Source organism: Epinephelus moara, chromosome 1 (genome assembly GCF_006386435.1).
Source record: "Epinephelus moara isolate mb chromosome 1, YSFRI_EMoa_1.0, whole genome shotgun sequence".
NCBI classification, from domain to species: domain Eukaryota; kingdom Metazoa; phylum Chordata; class Actinopteri; order Perciformes; family Serranidae; genus Epinephelus; species Epinephelus moara.
The window spans coordinates 22,557,024-22,584,408 of record NC_065506.1 but is presented as its reverse complement, the minus strand read 5'-3'; the positions used below and the strand labels follow the sequence as shown (position 1 = coordinate 22,584,408).

At 42.0% G+C, this 27,385-nt stretch overlaps 1 protein-coding gene across 1 annotated transcript in view; it reads right to left on the bottom strand.

Moving 5' to 3' along the window:
• kiaa1549lb (KIAA1549-like b) overlaps positions 1–27,385 on the bottom strand; it is a 178,974-nt gene that overhangs the window by 21,522 nt on the left and 130,067 nt on the right. Inside the window, exons 4-14 of the mRNA XM_050050330.1 lie at positions 21,079–21,332; positions 20,718–20,851; positions 19,718–19,886; positions 12,512–12,571; positions 11,548–11,699; positions 10,904–11,075; positions 10,195–10,358; positions 9,114–9,149; positions 7,264–7,454; positions 2,269–2,399; positions 1,215–1,339 (exon numbers count right to left, since the gene is read on the bottom strand). Of these exons, the coding sequence (XP_049906287.1) occupies positions 1,215–1,339; positions 2,269–2,399; positions 7,264–7,454; positions 9,114–9,149; positions 10,195–10,358; positions 10,904–11,075; positions 11,548–11,699; positions 12,512–12,571; positions 19,718–19,886; positions 20,718–20,851; positions 21,079–21,332 (1,588 nt within the window). The remainder of the gene's footprint in view (positions 1–1,214; positions 1,340–2,268; positions 2,400–7,263; positions 7,455–9,113; positions 9,150–10,194; positions 10,359–10,903; positions 11,076–11,547; positions 11,700–12,511; positions 12,572–19,717; positions 19,887–20,717; positions 20,852–21,078; positions 21,333–27,385) is intronic.

Genomic DNA, 27,385 nt, shown 5'->3' with positions numbered 1-27,385 from the left:
TGTCTCCTGGAAGAGGGATCCCTCCTCAGTTGCTCTTCCTGAGGTTTCTACCGTTTTTTTTTTCCCCGTTAAAGGGGTTTTTTTGGGGAGTTTTTCCTTATCCGCTGCGAGGGTCATAAGGACAGAGGGATGTCGTATGCTGTAAAGCTGTGAGGCAAATTGTGATTTGTGATATTGGGCTTTATAAATAAAATTGATTGATTGATTGATTGATTAAAAAGTTCCGCACAGCTGCTTTAAGCACTGCAATTTTTAAACACCGGATTGAATTCTAATGTAGTCACTGGAGGTCAGAGCTTCATCAGATAAAATCATGCAATGCAAGAAATCATGTAACTAATTTAAAAGGACTCGGTACATTTTCTTGCATGAGAAAGAATTCTATTTTATTCCACATAATTGATTAAAGCCCCAGAAACCTCTTTAGTTATTATTTATTTAGAGTGTAACACTCAAAGTGTCAGTTGATCTGTTTAAAAGTGCTCTATGTAACTCTGGAAACAGACTGTTGATTGTTGAGTCTCATTCTCAGGTCGTCAAATACCAATTTGTGGGGTTAGTAGTCCGGTTAGTGGAGCTCGGAGTAGAGCCGCTGCTCCTTCGCATCGAAATGGGTCAGTTGAGGTGGTTCGGACATCTGATCAGGATGCCTCCTGGGTGCATCCCGCTGGAGGTGTTTCAGGCAAGTTCCACAGGTAGGAGGCCCCGGGGCAGACCCAGAACACGCTAGAGGGATTACATATCTCATCTGGCCTGGGAACACCTTGGGGTCCCCAAGAAGGAGCTGGGGAGCATTGCTGGGGAGAGGGACGTCTGGGGTGCTTTGCTTGGCCTACTGCCCCCACTACTCAGCCTTGGATAAGCAGATGAAAATGGATGGATGGATGATGTTAGTGGTTCAATCACACTACCTACCCAAAGCGTCGGTATTTGACGACTTGGAAATGAGACAATCAGCTATCTTTCTCCAGAGTTGCACACAGCACCTTTAATTCATTCAGGACCGTGTGGTTTTGGTTTAATCAGAGCTGACTGATTGTTTCTTAACACAGAAATAAAACTTTGGCAGAAAATAGTAATGTCCTTTTCATTGTTCATAAGAGACTGATAGAGAGAACAAGTTTTCAGGACCTTTAACACATTTGTGCATTTGTGTTCAATATGTTCATGTCAGTCTGTGTTTCTCTCTAAATGAATGTGTGCTTGTGCATCACCTCTCCATTGACGATGGCGGAGTCCTGGCTGCGGTCAGAGGATGCAGGGTGTGTGTAGTGGGGCTGAGCCGCCATGGGCTTTATTGAAATGAGCTGCAGGGAGCCAGAGGAGGTGTCATATGGATCTGAAGAACAGAGAGGGAGTTCACTCACAAAGAGACTACAAATACCTCTGATCATTACATTGTCAGTCAAAAGGGGAACAAACTGTCAGACTCCCTCTTTGTCTCTCTGTCTGCCCCCCCCCATCACCTTGTCTCTCCGTGGCTGACACTGTGGGATTATGTCAAACATCCGTCGCCTGTGTCAGCAAATGAAGTGGTGGACAGAGACGATAGATCACAAAGATAGCGTTGGCTTCAAAAGGTTGTGGCAATGCATCTCTGTGATAGATGAAAGCCACTGACTTTGCACTTTCGTTCCTTATCCGACATCAGACAAACTGGATTCAATTCGAGTTTCCCTTAACTCAGCTGATGAATTATTCAAATCCACCCATTAAGAAAATCATAATCTAGCGAGCTCGATCCAATTTACAAGCCGGGTGTTTGAGTTAGATTAATTTCGCTCACACCCACCAAATGTGGAACATTTAGCTTCAGTGGACAAGAATAGAACAGCAAATAGTTCAACGTCTGAGCGGCTTTCACTTAAACTGCTCTGCATCTGAGTGGAGCAAAAGATGTGTGACTTCATGTGGTCTCTGCATTCTTTCATTAGTGAATGTGTGAGTGTGTATGTGTTTCTGCCAGCGTGTCACAGCATCCACTGGTCTGACATACTGTATCATGTCAGCAGAGTGTCAGTCTCATGCATATTCATCGGGTCCATCTCTGCTTACTGCTGAGTGGCTACCTTTCTAGCTGTTAAAAAAAAAGCTGCAGTGGGAATGCATTTCTCTTAGTGTACCTGTGTGCATGAGAAACAGACACTGGAAAAGTGTTTCCCGCAGGAGGGGGAAAAGATTTTTTTGGCATTTGTGACACACCTGACCTTGTCGGCAAAGGAGCTGTAGAATAAATTATTTGTATTTGCATCAGTGTGTGACTCTCACCATCCCTCTTGCGCGTCTCCTCCTTTGTCAGTTTCTGCTGCGCTGTGACTTTCAGCACTGTCAAGCCCCTGCCGGAATTCAGCTTCTCTGATTCGTTGCTGATGACGGAACCGTCCTCACTCGGCAACTTGCTGCAAGTAACCATAGCAACAGGAAAAGGCGGTGAGCTCTCCGGAAGCTGGGCTCACAGCCAGGTTATGTCATCCCTCCCTTAAACAACCTCACCTTCCTCTCTCGCTCGCTCAGGCTTGCATCCAGTAAACAAAACGTGTCAGCATTGCAATTTTTTGCATAATTCAGTGCATTATCAAAACCATCACTACACACTACACACAGAATCCAGGCTGTGTTTTGTGCACTCAACTGCATGTTTTCATGAATAAACCTGTACACTGTTGTGTTCACATGTCTCCTCTACATTCTGTATTCTTAAATACGTGTCATGCGTGTTTCAAAACCAGTGCGCGTCCATGTCCACTGCTTCTTCCATTAATTGGACAAACAATTGCTTTATCCAATTCTTGTTTCACTAGCTTCAAACGCTGCACTGTAGTTGGAATTAGAGCTGATCAAGCGGCGACTCGGAGGACCACGAGGCTGACAGTGACATCAAAGCACCGTGGTCTATCCCCTAATTGTCTGGTAAAAATGATAACAGCACAGAGAGACAGAGGAACAGCAGCTGCCCTCCCTGCTCTCGTCGAGGCAGTGCTGCAGAGAGCGAGCTCCGCGCTCCAGTCACAGGCTCAACAAAGACGTGTAATGTGTAATAATTAATTGAGGTGTGCTGAATATGTTTACATTGGCTTTTTGCAAGGAGTGTATGTTTGATCCTGTGTTTTAATATGTGTTTGAAAGACGCATATTAGACGCGACTTTGTACAGCACGCCTGCAAACATGTTTTTAGATTTGTTTGTATGCAACATGCATACCAGCATCCAACCCTGAGTTCATTAATTCATAAGTTATCCTATCCAAATCGTTTTGAAGTTCAATAATCGCTCATAAAAATGTAACATCACAGCATCATCCAACACGTTTCTCTTTGTCTGGCAGGGCTCAACAGGCATTTTGGGACAGATATCATTTCAAACAGGCTGTATCTTGCCTCAGATGTCAACAAGAGCTGTGAACAGACACCTGATTGAACGAACACAACGCTTGTCTGTCACTGGTCATGGCATAAAGTACAGATCTAAAATCATGTTGTACCAGAGACAGCTTTGAAACAAGATGTTGCACTAGCAGCAGGTCCTGAGTCTGTTTACTCCAATGGGAAAAGTAAACCTGAGAACAAATTATGATCGATTCTTTTGCCCTCTCAGACACTGAAGTAAATACTGGACCCTTTTTCCACAACCTCCAACCCTTCTAAACATTCGGACACTATAATGGCATTTTTGAGAAGGACAAATCAGGAGAAAACTAACTTTGTTCAAGACATGTCTCCGTCTCAGCAGCACACTCTTGCAAGATCTGGTAACAACTGATATGATCTTGTGCTGGGGTTGATATCAGATATCAAGCTAGCAGATAAGAACGAGCGGAAAAATAAGGGGCAGACATTGAATTTGTACTGTATCCAGTGTTGTGTTGTATTCAGTCTGCTCTTACACATCCTCACAACGGTTCACAACACCTAAAATGAGGCAGAGATCTGAGGTGGAGGCAGCTGTGCCCACGTAGGAGACAGTAAGTGTCTACCATCCTATATCACTGGTGCAGCTGGTAATGTGTCACTTTTTGTAATAAAGCATGGGTCTGCAACAGTTACAGTAACTGCAGTAGGAGGTGTTGAATCCAACATATTATGAGCAAAGATAAATCAGCCTATTAGTTATAAAAACACCTGTTAGAGAAGCATCTTTGGTTGTACTTGTTGGACAGCTGCTTTTCTCCTAGCTATCGCCTTTGTTCCAGACTTCATCACCTCATAATGAAACCAGAGCTTCTGAGATGAAGTCTACCTTTGTGCAGCTTGTTAAAGTCAATTAGGCTCAAGCTAGTTTTTAAACATGCACCACACAGTATATCTAATCTCTTTATTTTCATCCATGATGTTGCTATCTTTGCGTACTTTCTGAAAAAGCAGGCATGAGACCTTAAAGAGTAAGCTTGTTACGTCCTGGGACAACAGCATCTGGCTGCTTGTAAACCAGATGAACACTAATGAAGGCTGACTTACGGCTTGATCTCATAAAGAGAAAGGAACCTTTAAGATCAACAGTTTGATAAATACATTTTAAAAAGTTTTGCTGCCTTAGGAGTCACCAAAGTCATTACCGCAGGACGTCCAGTCTATAGATTCCCCATTCTGTCACATACATTTCATTTGATCTCATTATCCTGCATGGCTCTGAAAAATTACGCCCTTTTGGATTCCTTGATTAAATAATTTAGCATGATTTAACATGGCAATTAATTCCCGAAACAGCGCTGCTGACTGTCAGATGAGGAAAATGGTCGATTTCACCTGCCCACACAGAGAACCCTGTTAATGACAGCCTATCAGTCAGCGCGAGGGTAGAGTGAGGACAGACAATAGGGCTTGAGGGATCTTTGTGTTTTATCGTCCTGCCTCTCTAGATGCAACCCAGGAGCTTTCTGACAGAGCAGTGGTGCAATTGTTGAGATAACACACACACTGTAAGCGAATGTAATTCCTTTTGGGACTGTGCTTTTCCTTCAGTGTGAGTTGAAGGAGAAACCTTAATACATTTATGAATAAATTGAGATGGTTCAAATGACTGTCATCTCTTTGAGGAAGCAACACGTTTCCTCCTAACATGCTAACATGTTAACTGAGACAAATACAGCACAGAATGATGAAAGCTGAGCCAAGTGGGAACAACTACATCTTAGCTGAGCCTGGATGGCCTTGAGATATTAATATTATCAACAGAGTGCTGCAGGAATGAGTCTTAAAACTTGGAAACGAGTTAGCATTTTACCACTCCCAGTTCCCTCATATTGAAGTCAGTGGGTTTTTGATGGGTTTTTGGTTAGATGCCTGAAATAAGGTCCGTGCTTACCACAAGCTTAGGAGACTTTCATGGTTTGTTCTACCACATAAATTATGTCTGTTAATACTAATACAAGTGGATAAATGAGACTGAAGAACGTCATTACGTCGAAAACAGCCTTACAGTCTCACTGTGGTGGCAATGTTGAATTATGCGACTGTAGTGTGGTTTGCTTTTAGCCTAACGTTAGCTTTTTACTTCTGACAATTGCATTTAAGCTTAAAAAATCCTAAAAGTTGTGTTCATTTGTTGAGATTATCTTGCCGAACACAATGCGTAAGTATCATTAACTTTAGTTTCCCACAGATCTTATTTTCTGCAATAATTCAAAATCCAATGGAAAAGTCCCACAGGCTTTTGACCAGAGAACCAGGACGATGCTAACTTCCACGTTGGTCATTCCTGCAGCACACTAAAGTTGCTGTATATTATAGAGCACTGGTTTTTAAACTATTTGTGTTCGAGGCACACTAAAGGGCAAGCCAAAATCTCAAGGCACACCTGTATTTATATCTGTCAGTAGCTTCTGTAGCATGTGTTATCACTCTTATCACCACATAAGACAATAAAAATTACGAAAAAAATAAGACATGTAGCTTTCGTGTTACTGTCTTCTTTTCTTTCAGTCATAGGTCGTCTTCGCTGGTGCTTTGTTGTAATTTGCTCTGTAAATTAAAGCGATCCATTGTCCCACTCACAGCTTTCTCTTTTTAAATGTTATCATCCCTCACACTGGCTGCCAATCAAGGCTTTTGATGTGTCACACACTTATAATTCCAATTCCACCTGGGTTGGCATCACGGCACACCATTTGAGAACCACTGCTATAGAGGATAAATGCTACTGAAAACATGGCTTTTCCTCTTTGCCACCCTCACGTAAAACACTTGAGGATTTAAGTTGGGGGTTTTTTTCAATCATAAATCTATTAAAATCTCAAGTACTACAGAAAATAAAATTGTGAGAGAGAGAGCAAAGATACAAGGTTAGAAAATTAATGGTGGGATTATTTACATATAGATGTCCACCACATCCTAATTAGCTGTTTTGTGCAGCTCTTCATCATTGCAAATATCAGCAGGACATGTTAACTAGCTTCAGCTTTCCGAGTGGGTCCTTTCGGCTGTTGAATGTTGGCCCAGATGAAAGCTAATGCTACATGGGGCAGTTTAAGAGAGAAAAAATATCTTGTATCAGTGTTTATAAGAAACACAGTTTCACATTCAGTAGTGCAGCACAGACACACACAGTCTCCTACCAACGCCTGTACACGTCAGTCAAGCTTGGATGCTGTTTCCACAGATAGGTTATTACTTCAGGAGCCAGACCCCAAAATTTAGCCATTATGCCAATTTGGAGGGAGTGTTTTATCCTAATTATGCACAATAGCTGCAGGGAGGAGAATTCAAATTTCATTCTAACCTTAAATGCACTTCAGTAACTTTAACTCCTCCAGAGTGAAGTATGCAATTAACAAACACTAGTTCTAATAAACTCCAACTATATTTTAAATTAACTTTTGGGTGTTTGTGATGGAACTGTCCCAGGCTTTTTCATATCTATTACAATGCCCATTTACACAAGTGCACACACACACACACACACACACACACACACACACACAATTTAAATAGTCCCCTCGTGTTTTAATAGTTTTTGTGTCCTTGATAGCTTTGTAAAGGAGACACCGATTAATCTGTTTTGCTACAAATGCTTTGTAAACAGACTTTTAAATTAATCCAATATTATAATTATCATAATTAAAAATCATGCTGTGTTTAATCTTACCACCAAAATAAAATAAATCACATCTCCTGTTAGTCTGAATATCAGTGAGATATTGCTTCACCTACATCCAGCTACAATCAAGTTGCAATGAAGCCTAAATTGTTAGTTTTTCCTACAATTTCGGAAGTTTTGGTGACACAGATTGCAGCATGAGGAGGTGAATATGTGTAGATATAACAGTACCTCTTGTGTTTGTCCGAGGTGAGGCTTTTCTTGTTGGCAGTTCCGTCCTGCTGCAGGGCTTTTTCAAGGGAAAGTGGCGTGTCCCGAATTTGTAGAGACATCACGAGTGTATCCTGACTGGCAGGCAGGGTCTCTTCATCTCCTCCCTGTTGGCCCAGGTGCTGCTTGGCATAGTCAAAGCCCTGGACCGGCTGATGGACAGGTGTTGAGTGAGAACGGAGAGGGACGAAAGAGACAGCTATAAGTAAGATTGATTTCTATTCAAGTACCTGTAGTCATATAAAGTACTGGTTGATAGGACGCACAATGAGATATACATTAGCCAACCTGAAGTGTCAAGAAGACAGACATTTCAAAATAGCTCAAAAGTATATCTTTTTAATAGATGTCCAGAGGACTTAGGGAACAGAACTGGGATTACTGCACTGCTGCGCCTTGAAATAGATAAGCACAGATTCAAGTGAAGCCCTTTTTCATCTTCCTCCAAATTCTTGTCAAGTAAATGACTCGCAGTGGGCGGTGACGAGATGAGATCAGCGGACTCTCACGGAAATACAGTAGTGAAGTTAAACATTAGAGGATGAGAGGGAGGAGGAGGAGGAGGAGTCGTGGTGTTCTACCTAACACTGGGTGTCAACATGTTTATAGAGCAAGGACCAAAATAATTCAACCACACACACACACACACACACACACACGTATACACTAAAATATTTAGGACTACTCTCATTGCAGTGTCAGAAACTGTGAGACACAAGCTGTGCTGCCAAATCATTACCCCACCAACTGAGGAACATGCATCCTCTCTCCTCCTATAGCACACACACACATACACACATAGGGAGAGTAAAGATTTTCTTTGGAGCCAGTTTTCACACTACCTAAAAGTGCTACTGTAGCCAGTCTCGAAAGTGGAAGCTCTAACAAGGGTGTGTGATGAAAGTGTTTGGCTTACAGATGGTGAAAGTGATACAGGGAGGGTGGTGCAAGAGCCTCATTTAAATTTTTAGGACTCACTCTATCTTTGAGCATTTTAAGAATATTTCCCCAGCTTTTACATTACTTATTAGAAAGAGGCGGCTATATACTCTGCCTGGAATGTGGTGTTTGTTCAGAAGCGGGCCGCTCGTATTTCATATCAGATTGAATTAAGCTTTTTGGTGGTTTTTACATGATGAGACTTTGCGGGACTTTAGATGTTGTGTAACTCCTCGGAAAGTAGCAGCGAAGTGGCGTTTGCAGTTTAATATAGAAGATTTTATTACTTTCTCCTAAATGAAATTCCATAAATAAAGCAGTGGGATGTGCTGAGCGTTACACTCTGCAGTTTCATTTTTCTACACTGAGGTAAGCACTGGGCCGAAGGAAAAACAGACACAGAGGTGGAGAGACAACTTAGATTGGGACACTGTGTTGCTCTTGATGCAACAACTTTAGAAACAGTTGTCAATCTTCTCGACACAAAACAAACAAGTGTCAGTACACACACACACACACACACACACACACACACACACTCACACACACACATTCCTTCAGCTCGAAAAAACAATCTCTATAATAGCTATTCTCTGCAAAGCTTAGTCTTTCAAATTTGCCATCTGGAGAATGCTATAAGAGGAATAAGCAACACCAGCCCTTCATCCAGGAAAATCTCTTTGTGAAAGGTTTGTTAGTCAAAAGTGCTGCTGTATCCTTAGTTTTCATCAGCACAGCAGGAATTATTGAAATATATCGTAGGTGATGTCTGCCCAGAATCCTGTTCAAATCCCACTGTTGGCACAGTTAAGCCCCACAGATGAAAACACAGACCGGTAATGAGAGGCAATACAGAGAGGCAGATGAGATACCTGGTGATAATAGCCCACATCTCTCCGATACGCCATCTGAAAACATAAGAAAGTTTCAAGATCAGGAAGGATTCCCCCAATGCCGTAACACAGGTCATACAGATGTCATTGTGCAGATAATTTATCCCTCACTGACACATACTGAACCACAGTCTGCACACTTTAGCTGTAAAGTCACAAATACCCCATTGCTGCAACTAAAGATCTTTTAATGGTTATTCTGCTGATTAGTTTCTCAGTCAATCATTTTGTTTATGTCATAAACAACTGAAAAATGGCCATTATAATTTCCGAGAGCCCAAGGTGACATCTTTAAATGTCTTTTTGTCCAAAACCCAAACACATTCCTCTCATATAACGTGTATAAAAACTGAGAGAAGCTTTAAAGTTCCCGTAAAATGAAAGTCAGAGCATCTTTGGCTTCTGTGCTGTAACGTATTCCCAGTGAAACAAAATATTGGCCGCTGTATGTTTACAAGAGGGATTTACATCTTTAGATTAGGGTTAAATCCTTCGCATTGATTGGACCGCAAAGAAATGGGCAGGCTTGGAGTTTAGCATGACAGCAAAGTCCGCTGCTGAACTCACAGCACACACCCTTCACCGTCAGATCAGGAGGAGGATGAGGGAGAGATGAATGAACGAGACCTCTGCCACATTGTTTTGGAGATGAAAATAAAGGTTTGGCTGTTACCCAAACACACATCACTTCCTGTCTTTCTCCATGTTGCTCTGTTAGCGAGATATTACAACCAACAAATGGTGAAGAGCGGCTTTATGTGAGCAGCGTGGCTAGCTAGCCGCCCAAAGTCTCATTTGATTGGATGAACTTTTGTAAACACCTGAGTGCAGGATGCGTTATCAAACATTTAAAACTGTTTTGCCTGGTTTGATAGAAAGAGGAAATGTGTGAATGCAAAAACATAAATTTGGCATTTACATTTCACAAGAGATTAAAAAAATCAATTGTAATGTATTTTTCATTTCATGGAAACTGAACAATGAATTGATCATTAGAATTGTTTTAGCTGCAGCCTCCTACAACACAGACAGACGGACACACAGAGAGAAAGATAGATACCTTAGCTCGGGGATTGAGGTTGCCGATGGCATCAGCTTTAAAGTCATTTTTATTCTTCCTGCACAGCACAGCTGTGATGATGATGATAATGAGTGTTACTACAGCGATGGGGGCCAGCACTGCGGCGATGATCCAAAGGTTATTAGGAGGGTTCTTGACCACAGCTGAAAAAAGAAACACTTTTTCACCATCGTCACTTTATTACATGACATCTAACGGACTCTAAACACAACAACAGTTAGTTCATTGTTTGGTTCATAGGAAGAAGAATACACAGCCCACTCTTCCTGCTCAAACATGCAGAGGCATCCGTCACACCCACGCTAAGTGACACAGCCTACAGCTCAACCTGATGTGCAGTGAGCCTGATTCAGCTATTGTAGGCAACAATCTATAAGAGAATGCAGCATGCCCTCTCTCTTTCTCTCCCTTGCTCCTGACCGGCTCTGTTTTCCCCTCTACCCCCGTCTCCCTGTCTCTGAGCAGTGAGCGGCACTGCAGCCCAAACAAACACCATCCTGCCGGGAGCGTTTCAGAGAGATTAGACAGCAAAAGAGCTTTCTCAACCTTTTCTTCTACTCCCCTCACCCCAGCACCAGCTCTTCTTTCTAAACTCAGCATGAGTCATGTGTTTTGGTTTGCATGTCTGTCTGTCATTGTTTCTGTCTATTTGCCAACTTGTCAAACGCGAGAAGGATGCTGTGCTTACGTTCTGCTTGCAGCTGGACAAAATAGCCCAGAGTGAGCGCCATGGTCTGAGAATCCACTGTGTTCAGGAGCTTGGCAGCTGACGTGCCCGATAAAGGAACGCCATTGTGCTGGATGTAGTAGGTCATCTCTGCGGGATTCTTCGACCCTGACACCCTACGGATGCTCACCATCTGATTGGAAAAGACGACAATATCAGCTGTTACTGAAGCAGCTTTAGAGAGGAAAACAAAGGTAAAACCATGAATTAAGGTGTGGAGTCTCATGAGAAGAAAAACTACACAGACAGAAGAGAGTACTTGTTTAGTAAAACATTCAACCTCCGGCTTGTTTTGATGAGCAATTAGCAGATGATGAGCTGAGAAGCTCCCTAATTATCAAAGGTTGACCATCGAGTAATCATGCAAACGTTTGCACAAGTGTACATCTCATGAAATATTCATACTATAAGAAATAAGCCAAAAAAGCTATTAGTTCAATGTGTTCATTAGACATCTGACTAACAAGCCAGGGCATTCAGGCAGAACATCAGAATAAGAATGATTTACTGTGCTCACTCTCTAACCCTGAGCATCACAGACTGTTTGTTCTTTCAGAGACAGACAGACTTGGCACTCCCCGTAGGCCGCTGTGCCAGTTTCTTACCTGGACAGTGTAGCTGCCTACAGCAGTGGCTCGTCTGAAACGAGTGCCCTGCTGCCCTGCCAACACAAACAGCTCTGCCAGCCGCTGCTCCATTAGACTGGCAAAGCTTTGGTACTGTCCCTCCAGGCTGACGTTATCCACATCCTGGATCACTGCACATGTAGACGAAAGAAAGAGGATGGCCAAATGGTTGTTAAGACAGAAATTAAATTGGTGGGGAGGAAAGAGAAAGAAGAGATGAAGGCATAATTAGAAATGTGCATGAGTGAGACATTAGCCATAACAACATGGTAAGCTAATGACAAATCCTTCCTGTGCTTCCTGGGAGCTTGTTTCAGAGTCTTCCTGTCCCAGAGTGGTCAAGCATCACCCAATGCAGCTTTAATCGGTTCTGTTTTATCAACTGTTGAAAAGCAATGATCTTGGTTGTACGTCTTGTTTAGTGCAAGTAAATCCAATTATCCAGGGGATGACCTTGAACCGACTGGGCCTCTCTCTGCAGTAAGTGCAGGGTTAAGAGCCGCACAGCTGGGTCTGAAAGGCCCATCTATTATACAGTATAGCAGTGTGCGTGCCCTTGAACACTGTGAAATGTTCTCATGTTGCTGGGAACATGTAGTCACTCATAAAGCCAACAATAGGCAAACCAGGAGTCATCTGCATCTAGCTGCTCATGTGAAAGAAGACAGCTCAGAATATAAAAATATGAACATGCATTAAGTGTTTAAGATTCCATAAATTGCACCCTGCATGAAATCCATGATTGTTAAGGTACACATACATCCTGTTCAGGTATTTTTGGTGTCGTACAGAAAGCAAAGAAACAATGTGTACTATTGGAGATTCATGTAGTCACTGCAGCATTATAATGTGCACATTATACAACGTAACACACATAAGTTACCCTAGAAGAAGTTGTGTTTAATTGATATAAAAAAAACAAAAAAAACAATGATATGCCTACCTGTAATAACCCAGAATTCTCTTGTAGCAACGGAGGTGTTCAGATTGTGATACTCCAGTGCTGCAAGGACATAAAGACATAATTATTTCCTCCTATCAGCTTTAAAGGTCCCCTGCAGACACGTTTTAAAGTATAAAAACATTATGATTATTTTTTGTTCTACATGGTTTTCACACATAAAAGTACAAAAAATTCTGAAAAGGGGCTGAAAGCAGATTTACTCTCTCTCCCCAATTGAGAAATTCTGGATCTGGCCTCCGCCCCACCCACCACCACTGCTTGCTCTAGGTTTTGTAACATTTGCTTTTGCTTTCCACTTTCTCTGGCATTGGCACAACGCTAAAACGACATGTGAAGATAGGTCTGGATATGCAAGGCTGCTGAAAGAGCAGTGCCCATCAAGATGGCCAGCGTTAGCATATCAGAAAACTTCAAGTCTGTATATATCCCACATAATCATGAGGCAGTAATTTGTGTGTAACCTATGTATTCTGGAAGGCTGCAATCACATGACCAATGCACTGACAGGAGAAAAGAAGAAAGCGCTCCCAAGCAGGTAGGTTGGGGTGGTGGATGGGTAACAAAACCCAGGACTTTCCCCCAGGACTTTCCAGGAGACTGATGTTTGGAACCATGTGAACCTTGAGTCATTTTAAGGTACGTCATCACCATGTTTTTTTTTTTTGCTACACCTAACCACAGTAACCTTATTTGTCTAAATTTAACCTCTGTAACTTTGTGGTAATTACGAAACTTTATGTTAAGTACATAACGTCATTCTTGGAGCCCTAATTCATAGCATATCATATGAACCATTGAATGAGGATAAGTTGGTCTGACCCAGACTCAGTCTTTTGTGTAGAGGGCAACCCATAGTGGATTTTTAATGGCCGATATAACAATGATGGCAGTTGGGGGCGGCAGTAGCTCAGTCCATAGGGACTTGGGTTGGGAACCGGAGGGTCGCCTGTTCAAGTCCTCATCCGGACCAAAAATATGGAGCGTGGACCGGTAGCTGGAGAGGTGCCAGTTCACCTCCTGGGCACTGCCGAGGTGCCCCTGAGCAAGGCACCGAAGCCCCCAACCGCTCAGAGCACCTGTCATGGGCAGCCCACTCTGACATCTCTCCACTTAGTGCATGTATAGGTCCAGTTTGTGCATGTGTGTGTTCGGACCTGTGTGTAATTGACAACAGAGTGAAAAATTGAATTTCCCCTCGGGGATTAATAAAGTATATAAATAAATAAATAAATACAACTAAACTAATGAAGAAGTAAAGCTGTCCTACATTAGTTAACTTTCATCTAACTCATACAAATGATTGCATTACCTTAAATTTGCATGTTGGGTACGCCATGCAAAAGCCTTCCAGCCATACCCACATGACCAGTAGAGATTACAGCCATTGGCCACTATCGGAGCCACATTAACGACAGTTCATATAAAGTCCTATTGGCGCTGATTAATCGGCCAAAACAATCAACTGGTCGACCTCTACTTTTGTGCACCCAAATCGGCAACTAACAGGCGTGTCAGAATGGTAAGTGTAGTTAGCATCTTTTATTTGTTCATGTTAGCTTGTTAGCTTATAACTGAGAGTAGCTGACACAGCTTGAATGGTTGTGAAACATACAAAATGATCTGCTACAATGTTACAGTATATTTACACTGTCACATTGATTTTTATATTAAGTGTAATAAGTCTGTGTAATAATAAGCTGGAGGTTTCAGGTTTTATTTGCATATCAGACAGTGGTTAGTTTTTGTAGTACCTAATCTAGTTTGCCTTGGGTCCATTTGAATCTCATATTTAAGGGAAGTGCACAGAGGTCACTCCTTTAAGTAGAGGAATTTAAAAACACCTCTTTGGTGATAAACTTTTCACAGACAGAAGTCGGTAAATTCAAGGTCAGGCATTTCAGGAGACATTAACATAAGAAAACGCTATTTTGAGTGGAGGGGATCTTTAATCAATCATTAGTCTTGCCTGCAACGCCTTTGAGCGAGCTCAGGCAGTCAATTTGAGCTGCACTGATTCATACACACACATCATACATCACTCCTCATATGTCATCTAGAAAACACACCCTCCCAATCTGGTGGTCTAATAAAGCTGCAAAATCTTCCCAGCTCTCCCTTTGCATTGTCAAGCCGCTGCTGCCCTGCATCTGTACTGCTGCTTGCCGTTTCAGCCCCACCTCCACCCCAGCATCCACCTGCAGGCTCCAGGTAAGGGGGCAATATTTAATCATCACTCTCCAATATCTCATGTAAACATATCTGTGGGGAGCGATGAGGCCAGAGTCTAGACGCCAAACTCTATCTAAGATCTGCTGTCAAAATAAAGATTTAAACATGAGTTGTCTGACTGAACTGCACTTCCTTGAATTATATTTTACTGAGAAGTTTCATTCACTGTTTACATGCAATCATTTTAATATTACCGTCATAAGTGATAAATTGAAGGTGGAAGATAAAAAAAAAAACTGAATTGAAAGTACATCCAAAGAATTACATGAACGTTTTCAGACACCACAGTTTCATTTTCATTTGCTTTTTCAGACTTTAAGATGTGTGTTAACAAAGACCTGCACCCTTTCTATCAGTCGTCGCAATCAGTCTTTAATCTTAAAAAATGCACAAAAAATCATCAGAAAAAAATATTTTAACTACCGCAACTGTTATGATTGCCACAAGTGGTGGCGGTGCTAGCCTGGTATTTGATACTTGAGGAAGCAGTGCTTATAAACCTGGCCCAAAAGCCTCAGAAACTTCTTGTGGAGAGGGGGAAAACAGTTTTGTGTGGTTGAAATCTCAGTTGAAATCCTCATTATCACTTCATGTCAGACAAATACAGAGGCAAGCAGAGCTTTCAGCTGCCTGAGCTCTGGTTGTCTCTGTGTTCTTTTACATCTATTTCCTGCCTGATTAAGCTCCTGTGCTGGAGGCTGGTGCAGTGTTTGGGGGAATGCTGTATCACTGGCCTGTGAAAGCAGGCTCGCTACAGAAATGTACACTCAGGCATGACAGGAGAGAGGAGAGGGGGGGGGGGCACGGTGAGAGGAACAGTAAGGGCTTTAGCATTGTTAATGGATAGGGCTGCAGGGCTGTCAGCAAAACCAGTCCAACATTGTCTATAAGTTTGAATCATGTGGCGTATTAGTCGGCGCAGAGGTTTAACATGAGCCTCTGCTGTTGTGTGATGAGAGCCTGGGGGAAACATTTGTACAGCATTTATAAGTCATTCCAAGAGAGGAAAAAAAGCTCCCAATTCATAGACAGAAGGCTATTATTAAAAGAATTTTGCATCAGCGCTTGGATTATAGTTCTCAGTGATTGTTATGGTCTAAAAGGAGACATTTTGCAAACAGCTCCACTCATATTCCACCTGAGAGAAATAGTTGAGAGGGGGAGAGGGGGAGTGAAACAGCTAAGCACAGCCATCCAGCCTACACAGTCGCCACAGGAACAACGGAGTACTCGGTGCTACAGACAGACACTGCGGAGTGGTGTGAGATCCCGGGCCTTTTCTGTCAGAGCAGAGCCCAAGGTGGTATGAGAATCCCCCACTGTTAATTATTTACTGCGATAATTGGCTTTGAAGTGAGGAGGCAGCCGCTGCCAGCATATGCTCGCACCTCCTGCGAACGGCGTAATATCACTAATGGCGAGGCTACAAAACAAACACAGCGAAGAACTCACTGTCACACGTTCCCTCGCTCTTTCTTTAACACTCCTGCCTTCCTGGATTTTTCTGTGTGTGAGTTTACGCTCTCTTTGAGGCCGTTCTTGGTGTTGAGTTGCCTCCCTTGCTTTCCCTCCTCCCCAACTAAATCATCCTGCCCGTGGGTAACTTTGCCTTCGAACTTAATTCAATCACAACACAAAGTGAGTTTTAATTTAACGCTCACTAGCAGAAATCCTATTTATCTTGATTTAAATAGTGTGTAAACCCAAACTGCCATCTGCCCTCATTGACACTGATGTTGTATCCAATCTCTGGAGCTGCATCAGACTGGATTTAAGGGATGCAACTTGTTCTGTTTTGGAGGAAACAACCTCAGAATTTTCTGTCTTATATTTGTATCGTCTGTAGCCACCAGTATTCCATATTCCACTGCAGCCTGGTTGACTGCGTTACACAGCACTAAGGCTGCCCTCATGACTATGTCTTATGTACTTGGTTCAGCTGGTCATCAGGCTCCTGTAAATACTATACATCACATCTAAACCAATTTAAAAAGCTACTGCAGAAGGTAAATCACGAATGCAAGGCAAAAAACTCCACTGTTGTTCTTGTAAGTAGCTTGAACCTATTTATCTCTAACACCAGGTCACAGGGTGTTGGAGCGCACTAACACACCATTAATTCTGGTCTCTGTACAGCCAGACGTATAATTGAGGAGGAAAGCACAGTTTCTGCTTCACTTTCACATCCTGCAAAGGACACATAAGCCCCTGATTTGGAAAACAGTGTGTGTCTTTGCAGATAAATGGATATTATCTAACATACTCCAGACTTAACAGCACTTGACTGAACATGGAATTTTTCGTTCTAAATTCGGCTAAATGTGGTCCAGCCAGGTGCACTCTGGGAGGTTAGAGAAGATCTGTAGCACATATACCCACTGGGCTTAGCAAAGGAGAAGAGGAAGGTTGTTTTTAAAGAGTGCTCTCTAGATTGGGCTCAGCTAGGAGGCAAAACAGCCCCTAGCTTAAAGGGACCAGTCCGTCCCAAAATTAATGAATATATATTCTTCCTCTTACCTGTAGTGCTGTTTATCAGTCTCGATTGTTTTAGTGCGAGTTGCAGAGTGTTGGACATATCAGCCATACCAATGTCTGCCTTCTCCTGAATATAAAGGAACTAGATGGCACCGGGCTTGTGGTGCTCAAAGTGCCAAAATACACATTTTAAAAACTCAGCAGCAATGTCTTTGTCCTAAAATCATGACCTACTAGTCCATACCCATTGGTAGCTTGTCACCTTCTACCTATGCCAATCCTCAATGCCAGTTTCACATAGATTGACCACGTCAGTGAGTAGAAAAACGTAGGACAGACAGAATGACTGACTGACAGAATGACACACTGACACTGTCACTGACAGTGACAGGCATCTCTGTGCAAAGTTTCATGTCTCTACGACATATGGGGCATGAGATATGCTCATTCAAAGTTTGCAATTTCAATCGGTTGCTATAGCGCCCCCTTTGGCCACTTAATATTGCTTCATTCGCATCCTCCCATGACCCTCTACCACTGTGCCAAATTTCACATGGATTGACCAGTCAGTGAGGAGAAAAACGTGGAACAGACACACAGACATACCCACAGACAGAGTTTTCGTCATTAGTAAGATTACTCAAGAAAATCCACAGACCTTACTGCAAGCCCGCCAACTGTATCACTGTGCAGTAGAAAGCGTGCATCTACGCGCAGAAGAGAGGCTCCTGCTCAAGATAGTGTGTGATGTAAACATTAATAGCGTCCTCCTCTGCTGAGCTAATGTTAGCTAGCTCAGTGGTGCTACGTGGGCTAGCAATAAATGCACACTTCCCTCTGCGCCGTGATACAGTTGGTGGGTGTAGTTCGGTAGAAAGAAAATAGTCCCTACATGAAACTGCTCACAACAGGGTCTGTGGATTATCTTGAGTAACCAAGTCATGATTTCTGGAAAGAGACATTGCTGTTAAGTTTTTCAAATGTATTTTTGTGGCACTTTGAGCACCACAAGCTGAGTGCCATCTACTTCCAATAAATTGGAGAGAAGGCTGACATTTCCAATAATCTGCAACTCACACCAAAACAATCTAGATTGAGAAACAGCACTACAGGTAAGAGGGAAAATATGTATTTGTGATTTTGGGTGGACTGTCACTTTAACTCAGGCATCAGTTCTGCTGTGATCCTGAGCATAACCTTGTATAGAAAAACCTCTGTCTTGTCAAACTGAGCAAAGTCTGGAGAAACTCGAGCACTGCAGCTGGTTAGAAACCATTAAAATTCAGCTAGCGAGACTCATTTCTGCTCAAAACCTAACCAGAGCTGCAATTTACAGGCGTGGGCCAATCCAGTGGCTGCCTCTGGATCTCCAAAGTCTCCTTGACCCAGTGTGTCCTCATACAGATTTTCACAAGACCTCCTTGAGCTTGATAAAACAGAGATAACATTATGCAAGACAATGAGGTCTCTTTCACATATATAAGCTGTAATACTGTGCCTACACAGGAGACATAGTGTGAGCAGCACTGTGAGCCCAATACACAATCACTCCACCGTAGATACAAGCATAAAACAGGAGAAAATAGACTTGAAGCTCAAAAATACGCTTTGGGTCGCACTGTAAATGTGAGAGAAAGTGTGTGTGAAAGAAGCTTATATCCCCCTTTCATCCGCAGCTGCCCAGTTCTTTTGCTGGACCTGTATTTGAATTATGCCTTCTGCATCTGCTGTATCTCCCTCTATTGAGCAGTTTACATATCGCACAGGAAACAGGCTACACACAGGGACTCTGCTAAGATTGCTGTTTAGACTCCGGCTGATTCCCTGTCACTCTTCATTTGTTTTTCTCTGAGCACAGCTCTAACAAAGATGGAGCGCTTGGCTGAGTATGCCCTCAAAGGAGGCTGAGATGAAAGGCACGGGCTTAGTTGTGTCCTTGCATCAACTATCTTTAAGTGACTCAATCATTAAAAAACAACTGTGATCGTAAAAGCAGCAGAACAGTCACAAACATCCAATTACTGAGAAGCTGGACGTCAGTCAGGCTTAGCGATGCGAATTCCTGAGTTCTACCATCGCTCAGATAGACCATCTGAAAGAGTCCGGTCCATGTAAATGCAAAACGATGCTCAGAAAACATCCATTTTCACCACAATAAATCAATCACAGTTTCTAAGGTTGGAAGGGGTCCTGATTCCTCTTGTATAGTCAATAAATATATCAGTTCCTTTGTCCAAGGGTCTAAAACCAAAACAAAGCCTGAAAAGTTTATATAAAACCTTCTGAAGGCTTCAACAAAAGGAAGAAACACAGAAAGGCACAGCACCTGTTGTCTTTTTCTTTTTTCATTGGTCTAATTTGTATTTGCAGAACAAATCATTCCCAAGAGAACACGAGAGCTACTTCTGATGTCTCTTCTTGTAAGGCTGTTGAATTACTCCCGACTAACGGACATATATTTGAATGCAAATTGTAACTTACGCTCAGCAATGACAAGTGGCGGATAGAAGAGGAAGTAGCCCACCAGCTCAGCTGACAGCTGACCAAGGAGGTTTGAGGCAGTGGTGCCATTAAGGAAGACAGTCCCATTCCTCACAGTGTAGACCAATGACACAGCAGGAGAGCCTGCTGCCTGGGAGACACTCAACATCTGGGAGAAGAAAAAAAAGCAGTAAGCGCACAGGCTCAGAGTCAGAAGAGGACACTGAAATACATAGGTATAAGCACATAAAATGCTTGGGATTACATTACAGTAATGTGCACATCTAAAAGATTAATCCGCGTCTTGTAAAACAAACTAGACATGGCAATAAAACAAAGCCGAGATGACAAACATCAAAAAATCAATTGTTGTCTTGGATCAACAAATATGAAAATCATCAACAAGCACAACGGCGGGGGAAATTGGCAAGGCATCAAAGAGTGCAAAAATATTGCAGCATTATTTTTTTTCACCCATGAATAACCGTCAAATTAGCTTTAATATAGGGTGCACTTTAATGTGGCAGCTCATTAAAATTAATACAAACATTGCCTCCCTAAATATAATTAATTTGCATCTTAGAAGCGGCTCTTGTTTAAAAGGCAAAGCCTGAAGGGGACAATTTTGCACAAATTGCACACAGTTTGCATCTGTCTGTAGCTGTCAGATCACCTAAACCACACAGTACAACTGATGCGTGACGGGAGACAAAACTGTTACAGTTACATCTACTCTGACACGCTGCAAACAATATTTAGAAAAGTCTGGTATGCATGCATCGTCTAGCTTAACATTTGTTTGGGTTGCTCTGTATACTTGATATTGTCCAAGATAAAGGTGATATCGGGTCTCTATCAAAGTCACACCTCAGATTGAATTGATCCATTTAAATACAATGAAAACCAAACACTTCAATGCACATGTCTTAACTTGAAAATTATGTTATAAATCACAGGATTACCACACACACAGTGCTACACAACTGTTACACCACATTACCTGAACAGAGAGCCTGCTGTTGGTGTTGAGCACTTTGGCCTGCGCCTCAGAAAACACCCTCTCAAGCCTCTGCTCCATCATTTGAGAGAAGCGACAGGACCGAGGATCATCGCCTGGTCCCACGAACTGCAGCACTGGAGCAGAAAAACAAAAATGACCTCACAAAACAGTACACTGGCAAAACTACTGATGCCATTTTAGAGAATTCTTCAGGATGCAAGATTTATTTTATTACTCCTCAAACCTAGTTTCCGCTTAAATTGCTCCAGAGCACAGTCACAGCAGGGACAAATAACAGTACGTCTCAAGCTGATCTCTGACTTATTTTTTTTTCTTTTATCCCCACTGAACACTAGCTGACCTGTTTTCAGCTGGAAGCCAGTGGCTGGGCTGGATCTCCATAATGCAACTGGGATGGGCAGGGCTGTTACCATGGGGAGGTACTGTCGCAGGTCTGAAATCAGCTTATCACGGCCATAGGAGTCCAAGCCTTCCAGCACTACAGAGGGAGGGTAAACCATGTCCCCTCCAGTCACGTGATAAGCCACTGTCATGTTGGGGGAACCGAATACTGTCTCCACCTGAGAGGGTGAAGCAGAGAAGAGGATCAGATGTCTTTAAAGAACCACATTGGTAGTTTTTACCATGTTTTAGTCCGTTAACTGTACAATGCCTCTATGTGAGCAGCTTGTTTTCCTGGACAGGTCTGATTTTCAAGACCCACACCTGTCCCCACTTTTCAATGTATGTCTAATGTATTCATTGTGCAATATAAGAGAAAGCATGTTGGCCAATTCTAATAGTTCATTTTAAAGCCAATATCGGCCAATACCGATGACATGCCAATATTATCATCCTATAATCAGATCCGCTGTTAGGCAGCACATATAAAGCTATCGTTTTGGGAAATTTCAAACATGTGAAACTAAGATCAAATACTTTAAAACTAAAGTAATTCAGGAAATACAATTTAAACAAATATTTTTTGGTTATTCTCATTACACTGAGCAGCATATCTCATCAGTTAACGTGCCTGTTAGTAACGCTCTCATATTACGGGTGGCGCAGGAAACAGCTGACACACAAAGTCAGCAGTCAGAGGATTAAAACATTAAGATACTAAATTATTATTCTCATTTTATTTAACATATTTATCATCCCACAGATCTGAGCCACAGAACCAAACCTGTAAATAAAATTAAGACAAAATATCACTCATAAATAACCATTTTTGCAGTGCACCCTCCGAGCACCCGCAGGTACCCGACCTGTTGCAGGACTCTGGGATAGTGTCAGATGTGATCAGAAGCAGTGATGTCCTGAGGTTTTGAAATACACCTGTGTATCTCCACTGCAAGGTGAGAAATTAAACCACTGGAGCTCAACGTTAAGTTGCTCTTTGAGCCAAATTTTCTGCTACTTTTTATAGTTTTAAATTCCAATAATAATATATATCCAGATAAAGAAGTTTATTTTAATCACCTCAAACAGGAAAGTTCAATCCAGTGAATTACAGTATACTTGAAAATCAAATAAATACATTAATAAATTATAGCTGTCTTACTTGAATCAAAACACTGATGACCAAAACATAGAAAATCAATACTCACAAAAAAAAGTTATATATAAATAACATAAACTAAAGTATAATCAATAATAAAACTGTTAAAAACAAACAAACAATACAAAAGCAAGATTAAAATCAATTAAAGTCCTAGTTTACATCCTACTGAAAAACATCTGGGTGTATAGTGGCATCTCCTGTGGAATAAAAAGGTACTTCATCACACCGATGTTAAAGTGGTGTAAATCAAATGTTACCATAAAGTTGTTACTCGCCGCATTGCAGCTTGATTGGCATCATTACCCACAATATAACCACGGGTATTAACATGATAAACGACAGGATAAAAGTCTCTGACGCTGACTAATTTCATCTCGTGGTCTCTATCGTACTGCCAACTATGTTCCAAACACCACCACAAGGGTTGAAAATGATTCTCTACCTTTCAGATAGCCACTGACATTTGCCTGAAACAAGGAATCATAACAGTAAACACAGAGAATCCGTGTGGTAAAATGTGATCAAGATGACAGGCTGATCTGAAAGCTCTTTACAGATGGGCCTTTTCATTAGAAATAACATTTCACTGTGCTTCAGCAGGAACAGCACAGGTAGAAAATCATAAAATGAATGAAGGCTGAATTCTATTTAGCTGCTTCACTTTCAGGGCCCTGGTATTATGCGTGCCGGCTCACTGTCACGCTGTCATGGCTCACTGGGACACTTGAATGAAACGGAGTCATCATTAATGTTATTAGTAACACCTGTGCTTTTTCTGCTGTGACAAGTCAAAATGTCTGCTGTGAAAAAGGCCTGTCTGAAGCAGTTTTAAAGTTTTATATTCACGCCATACTGATGAAATGAATGAGAAGAAGCCACCCAGTGTATAGAAGCCGGTGAATCAATTCAAAGTTGCACGCATGCTGTGGTCAGCTGTGATGTAAAATATTGTAGTTAATCTGCAGAAAGACATGCGTGGTGTGTTCCTTTGTAAGATCAGAGGGTAGCGTCAATCAGTCATATCAGCAAATGAGCTGAATGACAGGATGTTAAACTGTACTGGATTGATGGAGCATGTGAAGAGTGTATTCCAAACTCTCGCTAATGAAAGCAACAGGGGAGAGAGTAATTATGGAATACAGATATGCGGAGAGGCAACCAGGAGGGACAGGCTGCTGAGGAGGGAGATAGAAGAGAGTACAGATGAGCGAGACATGGGAGAGACTGCTAAATAGAGAGTTTGAGACAAAGAGGCTTATGTTCCCTCACTTCAAATCTAAGAGGCCAGGTATCACTGTGAACTCACGTTTTGGTGAACTCCACGCACACAGAAACCGGAAAGGGAACGATGATAGATGTTGCGAAACTGGGTGTGCGTGTAGGAGAGGTGAAACCATTCAGGTCTGTTATCTAAACCCATCTGAAAGCCCGCGCTGACAAGGAGATCCGCCGGCCAAAACACTGAGAGCCTATCCTCTCTATAGCCGAGAGTAACCACTCAGCCTCCTCACAATTCAGCCTTGTTACAAGCTCTGTGAAAAGAGCCCTTTATTATCACTTCATCCTCTCAGGCTTCACCCATGTGAAGGTGTTATTAAGAGATTGCATTTCCAGCAAGCCAGAGATTGGTAACACACCCACCAACTCTATCTCAAAGAGTGTGAAAGACTGCCAACAGATTAACCCGACGGATCTCAGTCAGTCAGTTTTCTAAAAGTTTCAAGTCACCGGAGAGCCCTGAGTACAAGCCACCAAAATAGTTTACTTTTATGTATTCTTTAAAGGTTCAAACTGGTTTTAGCCTCGTGGTTCAATTCATTTAGTCTATTCCTCATCATCTTTTTAGCATCAGCACGGCACATCGCTCTACTCCCAACCATTTATAACCTATAATTAAACACAGAGGCAATTTCCCTCGCCAGCAGCTTGCTTCCCATTGGATGAGAGAGCAGCGCTACTAAAAGGAACCCAAGCAATGTTGAAATGGGTGACAGGAGTGCACTGAAGCAAGACACCTTCAGAGACTACAGAGACAGAGACAGAGTGAACATGTGAGAGCATTGACCTTCACATGGGCAGGACGAACACACCGGGCCTCACTCTCAATTATTTGATACTTCCACTTTGAGAAATACAACACGCTGAGACATTTCACCAGATTGCAGATATACAACTCACACACACACACACACACACAGAAACATGCACACATAAATGTACTTAACACTTGTTCAAAATTGCAACACTCTAAAGGCACTTCAACTCACTGGAGACTGGGAGGAGAGAATTTTTTATGCAGGGAAGGAATCCAGCTCCTGCTTCATGTATTTCCCCTGCAAACAGTATTTTTTTTTCCACAGCCTAATTTTATTCTCGACATTGATTTTTTTTCTCCCATGTTCAGAGTATGCACAGAAAACATTTTACCAACTCACTAAAACTGTCCCCAGAGGAAGTCTTTGCTTTTTACACACAAGCACTCACATATAGACTCAAACACACGTTTCTACTTCTCTCCGACTGCATTCTGGAGCTTCTCATAGCCAAGAGGTGCTCCTGATACAAAGTCACACTGAGCGGAGGTATTAGAGGCTTATTGGAGGGAGAAAATGGTTTTTGGCACAGTGGGAACCATGATTGGTTCCACAAATGGCTAATCCACAGACACAGAGATCACTGTGAGCGCACTGGATCTGCTTGTGTCATTATTGCAGGGGAAATGATGAGGTTGATTTTTGTCAAACCAAAATCTGGTGTGTCCATGGCTGTGATAAGATTGCCTTTTGGTGATGTGTTGTCTTGTTATAAATCAGTGAATAAATAAATGAGGGAACTGGAGCAACAGTTCTCATCTACAGCACTGCTACAGTCCTAATCTACATCTTGTTTTAGTGTTGGTACAGTTACTCAAATATGTGACATCACCCGCTGCCTTCAGGGACACATTCAGTCAACCTAATTTCTATATTAGTCCTCATCTCTTCTCACATAGCCTACATGAGAGCCCTCGGTATAAGTGTCTAATTCACTCCATGCTAATAAACCTCCAGATTTCTGGTGAGGGCACAAATAGGAACCATTCACTGCTCACCAGTGTTGGAAAAATGCTTGATTATTCAGCCAAGATTGAGCAACAGATTGGGTCTGAAAAAAGTAGCTGTCAATCAATATGTCATATTTACTAACTGCTTCAAAGGAAAAAAATGTGAGATACAAGCTTCACATGAATCTGTTCATTAAGGAGAGGAGACGCTTGAATAGCAATAAATCTGCATGTCTTTCACTTCACTCCGTGCAGAAGTTACCACTGCACAATCAACCACAATCTGTATCAGAGTACCAAGCCTTTGTATCTGGCAGAACTTTTAACACTTCCAAGAACAAGGCAAAAGCTTTTTTTTTGTATGCAGTTAGATTCTTTGGGCAACAGGACTTTAATCTGTGTCTGAGTAATGATGCTGATTGATGCTGCAGAGATAGAAAAACAGTGGTGTGGATTTCACTTAGTGACCAGCATTAAAGAAAATACTGTTTGTAGGTAAACCAATCATTCATTCATTTTCCGTAACCAATTATTCTGTTAGTGGTCACAGGTGTGCTGGAGCCTATCCCAGCTGACATTGGGTGAGAGGCAGGGTACACCCTGTACAGGTCGCCGGACTATCGCAAGGCTAACACATAGAGACAAACAACTATTCACGCTCACATTCACACCTACGGCCAATTTAGAGTCACCAATTAATCTGCATGTCTTTGGACTGTGGGAGGAAGCTGGAGTACCCAGAGAAAACCCACACTGACACAGGGAGAACATGCACTCTTTGCACAGAAGGACCCCCCCACCCTGGGTTCGAACCAGGAACCCTCTTGCTGTGAAGTGACAATGCTAAACCATGCATGCTACTCTAAATCTGCTCCACGTTAAGATAACTCCTTGAGCTTATAGTCGCTTTAGTGACATCATCAGTATCAGAGAAATTGTTAGCACTTCTTACACGAATGGCTCTCTTCACAGCTATACTATTTCATATTTTTGTTATATATGTTAAAGATACCTTGTGGAATTTTTGACCACTAGAAGTGCTAGTTTTCAAGAGGGGTTCCCTTTTGTGTTGGTTTCTTGTGCATGAGCAACAGAGATACACATGCATCTGCACATACAGTATATGCAGGTGATACACACAGTCCTGGCAATGGTTTCACACGTCTCCACTGATTGGCGGTGGTAACGTACCCAGACATGTAGCAATGGGAAAACAAAGGCAAGAAGGAAGAAGACTGCAAGCAAGTACATGTGGCGGTTCACTGGGTTTACAGATGTTCTGTAAGGAAGGTCATGCATTCAACACATTTATCAGGCCTCAAGAATACACACAATGGGCCTCATTCACTAACGTGTGTAGAAAGGTTTTTTTGTCTGCGCACAAAGTAAGTTTGCATGCCAAATTGCCATCGGATTCATGAAACGTGTGCACAGGCAAGTATGTTTGCCTGGAGGTGTGTTGAGGAGAAAGCTGTTTATTTGTTGTAAGAAAGAAGCATGGCTTCTTATGCAAAAAAGCAAAATAATAGACAATAATGTCTGAGGTTGACGCCAGAATAGGCAAACTTTTGTGAATTGTTTCCTTGGAAGAGACAATCGTAAGTAAAATTTTAAAAAGAGGCTTAGGCTGCAATACCCGAAGCATGTCCCCTGAGAAACCAACTGTGGTTCAGGTTTTATAGTTGAATATTTTAATTACGACAAAAATTGATGATGGTGAAAGGGCCTCAGTTCCATAGTAATTTTATACATTTGGCCAATGCATTCGTAAATTAATGGTTTCAATAAATGCAGTTTTGATATGCTACACATTTAGTTAAAAGGTGTATGTTTAAATTTTTTAACACAGCCGCGCCTTCATCATTTGTGCGTATGCATGGTCTGAGAGTTATAAATTTGTTTGCAGAGTACAAACAAATTCACGTACACAAAATACTGAATCCTGGACTTGTGCGTAAAACGTTCATACATACGGTTTAAGAACAGATTTGAGCATATGTACTGTTTGTGAATGAGGCCCAAAGTGTTTTGTGAGAATCAGGGAATATATACATAACTTTG